Here is an 8,094-nt window from a genome sequence, read left to right as displayed (position 1 = left end):
GTCCTTGCGGTTTGGCCTCCAGTATGAGTTTTTCCGCAGAAAAATAATAATAATAATAATAATAATAATAATAATAATAATAATAAAAAACGGAACAGATACAATAGGGTTCCATGCTCCGATGGAGACATGGAAACGCTGCTGCTTTGCAGCTGCGTTACCCTGCTTCCTCGGGCTTGGACCCCTAAATATATGAGCTGTTGAAAATAAATGTTATTGCTTTTGARTGTTTAACACTGAAGCTGACCGTCTTTCTGCATTGGTGAAAAATGTTTTCTGTCAGTGGCAATGTGGCGACTACACCCTCTGTTTGTCAGTTTATTTATACTCCCCCCTGTCAGAGCTGCAAGTGTGATTTCCTGCAGAAAGACACTGGAATGAAGGGCAAGYGGGTAAATGATCTTTGTAAATGTGACAGTGTGAGGCTGTCTGTGTTCACTATGATTAATCTAAGTATTATTTCTGTAATGACTACATATTTGTGTTTTCCTCTATCCACAGTATTGGATGAATCTCTTTACGCTGATGTTTCCTTTAGAGATGTCATCTTTAGTGTCAGATTTCTTGGGAGTTTTGTTTCCCACTGCTCATTCCTCTGTGTTTATGAGTTGTGGTAAACAGTTTAATTCAATAATGTGACACAGAGATGTGCTGTGAGAATATTACTGCTCATGTGGGAATTATCCTCCCTCCCTCTCTTCCTTCCTTCTACATTTACTGCTGTCTCCCTGATAGACCCCTCCTTTTCCTATTATGACCACTGACCACTCTCATTCCCACACCCTCTGAGGACTCTCTGTGGTTACTTCTGATGCCTGTTGTGTCTCTCCCGAGGGTACAGATTGTTCTGGAATCTGGAGCAAGGCAGCAGTCTAGTAACAGATAACAGCATCTCTAAAACTTGTGTGTTTTTAAGTTTCTAATATTTATTTTTCAGAGGGAAAAAAAAGCTATTTTTCAGATTTTATTACAGCAATTACCAATAAGATTGAAAACAGAAAGATAATTAACTACTGTTTATCCACATAAAAGTGAATATTATGCCAAAAAAAGATAAATATTTATTAGGAGCAGTACAGTAATATGAAGCATACCTTTACAGAAAATAAAGTGAAAATGTGCTGAAACATTGCTAAAACTGCATAGTGGCCTACATCTGTCTGCTTTATATTTTTACCTTTTATATTATTGTTCTGTTTAACTGTATGCTTCAAAATGAAGACTTGAATACTCAAGCTTGTAGTCAAATTTCAGCACGTTTAATAAACTCATCTTATTGTGTGGTTTTTGTCCAAGCCTTTCAGGCAAGGGAATACTTGTCCAGATAAGATAACAAGAAATTCCTTACTGTGGAAAATAATCATCATGTTTCCAAAATTAGATTTGTGAAGAATTTATTTCTTCCCCTCATCTTGTTATTTATTTAACATTAAATATCTTGACTTGGCAACAACAAAAAAATCCTCTCTTTTAGTAGGGAAAGGAAGAACTGTTTCAGTCATTCAACACTTTTTTAAACAATCGGAGGACAACAGTGTCTTTGTTTTCCATCTTTCACTTGACTGAAAAGAGGATCTCGGTCAGTGGAAACAGTTTGCATATGCCAGATATCATTTAGATTTGTTACAGTAGCCTCTCAAAAAAGCCATGAGAAGTTTCCGTCTACATAAAGGAGGACAGAGGAAGGACTGTGCAGTGACAAAAAGAGGAGTAATTGTAGGGGAGGTTTACTGAGCGTGCTTATCTTCCCTCTTGGATCTCATGGTCCCGTTATCGTTGAACTTCCTGACATCTGTTGCATAAAACAAACTCCTTGTGTTTTCTCTCTTTTTGTATTTATTTAGCGGTATAAACATGTTGAATTGTTTTTWAATAGGAAAATAGATGTACAACAAAGGCTTTGTATTTGATCATTTATTTGAATGTTTTTTTTGGTACATAATTGGCACTTCCTGTGTAATTAAGCTGATAATGATGTTTGTGAAATTGTAACTATGGTACCAAAATCAGGAGCAGATAATTGGAGGACGATTTGCAAACAAATTGAGTTTGAGGTCAAGTCTTGTCTTCTGCTTATGTTTTCATAATATTTCAGTAAGCTCTTGTATACAGCAGAATAAAGATGTGTAAAATAAAGGACTCACTGTCKTTTAGAGTTCAGTTTCATAGGCACTGTTTAAAATTATCTGGACATGGGACGTACTCTGGGAAAGCTCAGATTTCTATGATTTGATCAATAAAACGTTTTATGGTACAKTGAGCACAGCAGGTACAACTCTTGAACAAAGCCTTATAGCAGTTCATTGGTTTCTATCTGTAATTTACTGTCTTTATTTTTAATATCAAAGATCACTGTAAGCTAGACTCCTGTGGGGGGTACTCCGAGAGTATGGGGTACCAGGCCCGTTGATACCGTCTGTTAGGTCCCTGTACGACCGGTGCCAGAGCTTGGTCCACATTGCCGGTAAGTGGGACTCGTTTCCGGTGAGACTTTGACTCCGCCAAGGTTGCTCTTTGTCACCGATTCTGTTCATAACTTTTATGGACAGAGTTTCTAGACGCAGCCAAAGTGTTGAGGGGATCCTTTTTGGTGACCATTTTGCATCAGCAATGTGGCCATAAGACCACCTTTGGATGGAGCCTGAGTGATTGGCTCTGAAATCATTCTCTTGTCTTGATGGTGTTCACACATGTGCACCTTTTTGCAGATGATGTGGTTCTATTGGCTTCATTAGATCGTGATCTCCAGCTCTCACTGGAGCGGTTCACAGCWGAGTGTGAAGCGGCCGGGATGAGGATCAGTGCCTCCAAATCCAAGACCATGGTCTTGAGCTGGAAACGGGTGCCTTCTCCGAGTCGGGGAGGAKGTCCTGCCCCAAGTGGAGGAATTTAAGTATCTCGGGGTCTTGTTCACGAAKGAGGGAAGAATGGAGCGGGAGATGACAGACTAATTGGTGCTGCATCTGCAGTGATGCAGGTGCTGTACCGGTCTGTCATGGTGAAGCGAGAGCTTCGCCTTCTGGCTCAGCTCTCGKTTTACTGGTCGGTCTATGTTCCTACCCTCATCTATGGTCACAAGCTTTGGGTAGTGACCAAAAGAACGAGATCGTGGATACAAGTAGCTGAAATGAGTTTCCTCTGCAGGGTGTCTGGGCTCTCYCTTAGAGATAGGGTGAGAAGCTCGGTCATCTGGGAGGGACTCAGAGTAGAGCCGCTGCTCCTCCACGTCGAGAGGAGCCAGTTGAGGTGGTTCATCTGGTTAGGATGCCTCCTGGACGCCTCCCTGGTGAGGTATTCTGGGCACGTCCCACTGGAAGGAGACCCAGAGGAAGACCCAGGACACACTGGAGGATCTATGTTTCTCAGCTGGCCTGGGAACAACTTGGGATTCCCCCGGATGAGCTGGCCCAAGTGGCTGGGGAGAGGGAAGTCAGGGTCTCTCTGTTTTAGGCTGCTGCCCCCGTGACTCGAACCCGGATAAATGGAAGAAAACGGACGGATGGACTGTAAGCTAGAATGTTTCATTTTAAATAATGTTCTCAGTGTTTGTTTTTCCCCTAAGATTACTGATTTGTAAATTAGTTGTCAGTTCAGCTAAATTCTCAACATGTTTATAAGTGACTCAGAGCATATTTCCATTGCATCAGCAAAATGAATGTGGCCATGAGACCACCTTTAGATGCAGCGTGAGTGATCGGCTCTGAAATCATTCTCTTGTCTTGATGGTGTTCACACATGTACATTGTACTTTCCTCTTAGATCACACCAGCTAGGGTGAATACCCTGAATAGCCCCTTTATGTGAGCTGATTTCTATGCTCAGGTATTTTGACAGCTCACCACTGCAGGTGGTCAGAAAATTGGCTCTAATTTAGCCCTCGGTGGGTGGTCGGTACAGTGTGGTTATCAGAAGCCAAATAAGCAGACAGTTTTAGATCTGGATGCCTCTYTTAACTAATGATTGTTTTTGAAGCTTTAGAGTAGACGGACTCTGAGGGTGATTATTTTACTTTCTCTCTTGTCTCTGTCTAATAAGACCTTGTTTTTTCCTGAGATGGGTGGGTTTATCAGGCACGCTCTTTTCTGTTGCATAGTTCACTTGTGGTTTGGTGTCATGCTCCGCAGGCTTCATTCCTCTCATTTTTCACCACGAAAGCTGAATACCATCTCAATTAAGACTTTTAAAAGTCACTTCTGATGGCTTTACATTTTTACTTTCTGCAGTTTCTAGTAATAATATTTAAAATTAATATTAAGGGGTGTCCTGATACCAGTTTTTGTCAAACTGGGTAGGTACAAGTATGAGTACTTTGTTTTGGGTACACGCCCATACTGAGTACCAACACAGAGTACTTTCTGAGTTAGAACTTAACCATTACACAGTGATTTTAAAATACACATTAATTCTAAACGGCTCTCATTTCTTAGGTCTACAGACCCTCTGACTATTAAATCAAATATACAACATGAATTATATGATATGTTATTGAGGTACTTTGTATGATTATGAGTACGTACTTACTTAATTGCATTGGGTCCAAAACCAGTATCAGTATCAGGACACCAATACTTAATGTACATCTTAAACAATGTCTTGTCATACAGGGATTTGAGAGTTCATTGTTGCCCTCCRAATCCAGATGGTAGTTGGCTTTCGAGATTTGGTACAGATGAATGTTTACAGATACCTGCTTCCATTTAAGAGTAACCCTAACCATTGTGTGAAATGAAGACTACTTTTATTTGTGACTGTGCCAGAAAKGCTTTGCTGTTCTGTAAAATTGTCTACAAATGTTTTTTTAAGTTATTTATATTTTAAATGACCTGCGTAAGTTTGTTTTAGGTTCAAGCTTTTCAACCAGTGAGTTGGAAAAGTAGAAGAAAAATGAGTAAACATGGGAGTGAAAGATTTCTTTCAGGATGGGAGCCAGCACAGCTTCAGGCTTCAGGGTAGCTGCTTGTCTTGTGTTCGTAATACGCCTTGGATTCAGTTTTTAATCCATAAAGGCTTTAAAAGTTATTAAATATTTTTTTCCTCTTGACTGCCAAAGGCAAAGGGGAGTTCAGAAATATTTTTGTATCTAATGAGGGTTGTAGGAAAGTTGCTGTAAAGGAGGATTGTTGTGGAGTTCTAGGCACCAGTATGGATTGTATCATATCAGCAGATGACTTTGCAAAGCTTCCCCAATGTATTCTTGAAATAAAATAAATTATTCTTCTGGTTAATTCTTTCACCAGGATGCACTTTCAGACAGTGTCATCATGAAGTAATTTTTACAGCCTTAATAAATTATGAACATTTCAGAATGTCTGAAACCTCACCTGTTAAATGCTGAGTCGATTTTCTTGAATATACAAATTTGTTTTACTCATTCAAATAAAGTAAAACTGTTAAAAGATTATTTTTTTATACTTTTCCAGAACAGTATATTGTTAATCTGAGGTGACTCGTGACTAAAGAACAGAATGRAAATGAGGCCCGGGGCAACACCAGTGCTCCTGTTCTACATTTACCCTTTATGCCCTTTCTGTTCTATAAAATCATTTAACTGTGACACTCACTCTGACTTTATGTTGAAAACTGCAGTAGTTTTTTTGTAGTCTCTTATCTTGGTATGTGTGGAATTCAGAAATTAATTCTACTGTGCAGACTGACATTCCTAAAGAGATGGGTGTAACCTTTTTAGTTTAAGACAATATGAACTTTTTCTTTAAAAGGGACATATCATTCATCTTTTTTGTGTGCTTGGAGTCTCTAGGAGTTCAAAAAATTTAAATTTAGACTCTCCATGCTCGATGTCTCTATATTCTTTTTGGGTCATATTTTTTAATCTGTCCAGAGACAGGTTAAAAAGAGACAGAGACAGTAGTGCTGTCTCTGTAGTGCAAAGTAGTGCAAAGAGACAGTAGTGCTGGGCATTATGACCAAAATTTTATATCACTGTATTTTCAACATTTACACCAGTTTCACGGTATATCAAGTATTTTTCTTTTCATCACAGGTCAGCTGATAATAAAATGTACWAACACTGCTTATTAACTTTTCTCTTTTACTGTACCTCTGTCTGTGTCGCTGTTTCCCTCCTCTAAACGTCTTTTCTTCTCCTCCTGGTTGGAGACAGTAGTAATGCATTTTGGTCCAGTCGTGAATTCAATTCAGTTTATTGTCATTATACTGAAACAGGGTTGTACAGTGCAACAAAATGCTTTTAAGCAAGATCTCCAGTGCAGTAACAAAGGACATAGTGCAGACAAGACATAACGTGCATAAACATTAGACACAAACATTAAATACACATTAAATAGTGTGTATGATGTGAAGTAGGTGTGGACAATGGACAGTCTATGATTGTTCAGGTTGTGGCTGGAGTGGCTGGGGTCACCAGTTTAACAGCACGGGGAAAGAAGCTGTTCTTGAGTTTGGTGGTTCTGGCTCTGATGATCCTGTTCTTCTTCCAGATGGCAGGGGTTGAAACAGGAAGTGGCTGGGGTGGGTGGGGTCAGAGGAGATACTGACGGCTTTCTTCACACATCTCTTGTTGTAGAGGTCCTGCATGGGGAAAATATTATTTTTGGGTCAATTGTTTTGTGTTATTTAATAAAGATTAAGAGCAAGACTCACCTTGCACACCAGTCAACTCAATTCCACTACAAAACTACTTCCCCCCGGCTTTTCACAATAGAAGCTTGTTAAAGTYTCCATGCGTCTCCACGTCTCCAAATAAGCAGCGGAATCACMACCCGCCGCTGCAACAAACTGCTCAACAATAACATTAGCATGCTAACGCACATAGCATTGCAGCGAGGAAAAGTGTCCCCCGGGAAACAGTTCACTGCTGGCTGTGACGAAACGTTCCGCGCGTGTTCAGGCTATTTAAACCGGTATGTCGGTATTCAGAAAATTCATATCATAACAAAAATTAAAAACGGTATTCAGTACGAACCGGTATACTGCCCAGCACTAAGAGACAGCCTCAAAATGAGTTGATCTGAGACACAGCTCAGAAAAGGGGTGAAAGAGGGCATTGTTGAGTTTCAATAAGGAGGATTTCAGACCAAAGCATTGCGGTTGCACTATATATAGACCTCAACCTAATGATTTAAATGTGAAAAATGATTTAAAAGCAGGATATGTCTTCTTTTGAATAGATGATTACGCTGAACTWTGTTTTATTAATTCCTATTTGAGAGTTTTTACTGCCCTGAATTTAATTATGTCTTAATTATGGCTTTTATTTTTATTCTCAGTTGAGAACGAGAGCCACTGTGACTTTGTAAAACTCCGAGAGATGCTGATCAGAGTGAACATGGAAGACCTGAGGGAGCAGACGCACGCCCGCCACTACGAGCTGTACCGGCGCTGTAAGCTGGAGGAGATGGGCTTCAAAGATACAGACCCCGACAGCCAGCCTTTCAGGTAAGGAGCGCGGACGTGTACAACACGTTCGCTGAGCGCACGAAGAGCCAAAAGGCGCTGAAACCCAAAACCCCAAACCACAATGTTACTCAGCTGTCAACAGTGGATAAAAACCCTTTATTGTTCTAAAACAATACATCTATTTCTGTCTGTCTTCACTCACTCCTTTTTGTCTTCACGTTTTTCTGCCCTGCAGTCTCCAAGAGACATATGAGACCAAGAGAAAAGAGTTTTTAGGAGACCTGCAACGGAAAGAAGAGGAAATGCGACAAATGTTTGTTAACAAAGTAAAAGAAACTGAAGCAGAACTCAAAGAAAAGGAGAAAGAGGTGAGGTGGAATGAGTAAAGGTCCAAAYATTTTCAACTCTAAATGACTGCTGATGTTAACATGTTGTTACTTTTAGAGGAATTTCTTTTTAAAAACTGACTCAAAGCATAATGGGCTTAATGTGAAAGTCATCATTAAAAACAAACAATATCTATGGGTTTATTACACATTTTGAACTACAGAGCAACTGTTACTTCATGTGTTAAGTACATTTTGGCCAGTACTTTTTGTACTTTTACTAAAGTAGTACTTTAGTAAAAGTACAAGTATCTTACCAAAAATTACTTTGGTAAAAGTTAAAGTCTCCTTTAGGAATATTACTTTAGTAAAAGTCTTAAAGTATCTGATA

The 8,094-nt window shown here is 39.6% G+C and overlaps 1 protein-coding gene across 1 annotated transcript in view; it reads left to right on the top strand.

Moving 5' to 3' along the window:
- The window catches only part of LOC106523424 (septin-8-A), a gene marked incomplete at its 5' end in the record, with an annotated part of 15,073 nt that overhangs the window by 3,194 nt on the left and 3,785 nt on the right, over positions 1-8,094 (top strand). Inside the window, 2 exon segments of the mRNA XM_014016833.1 lie at positions 7,248-7,416; positions 7,613-7,745. Of these exon segments, the coding sequence (XP_013872287.1) occupies positions 7,248-7,416; positions 7,613-7,745 (302 nt within the window).

The sequence above is a fragment of the Austrofundulus limnaeus genome, unplaced genomic scaffold (assembly GCF_001266775.1).
Source record: "Austrofundulus limnaeus strain Quisiro unplaced genomic scaffold, Austrofundulus_limnaeus-1.0 Scaffold156, whole genome shotgun sequence".
Taxonomy (NCBI): Eukaryota; Metazoa; Chordata; class Actinopteri; order Cyprinodontiformes; family Rivulidae; genus Austrofundulus; species Austrofundulus limnaeus.
Note: the sequence above shows the minus strand (reverse complement) of the source record. Positions and strands in the feature narration are given on the sequence as shown.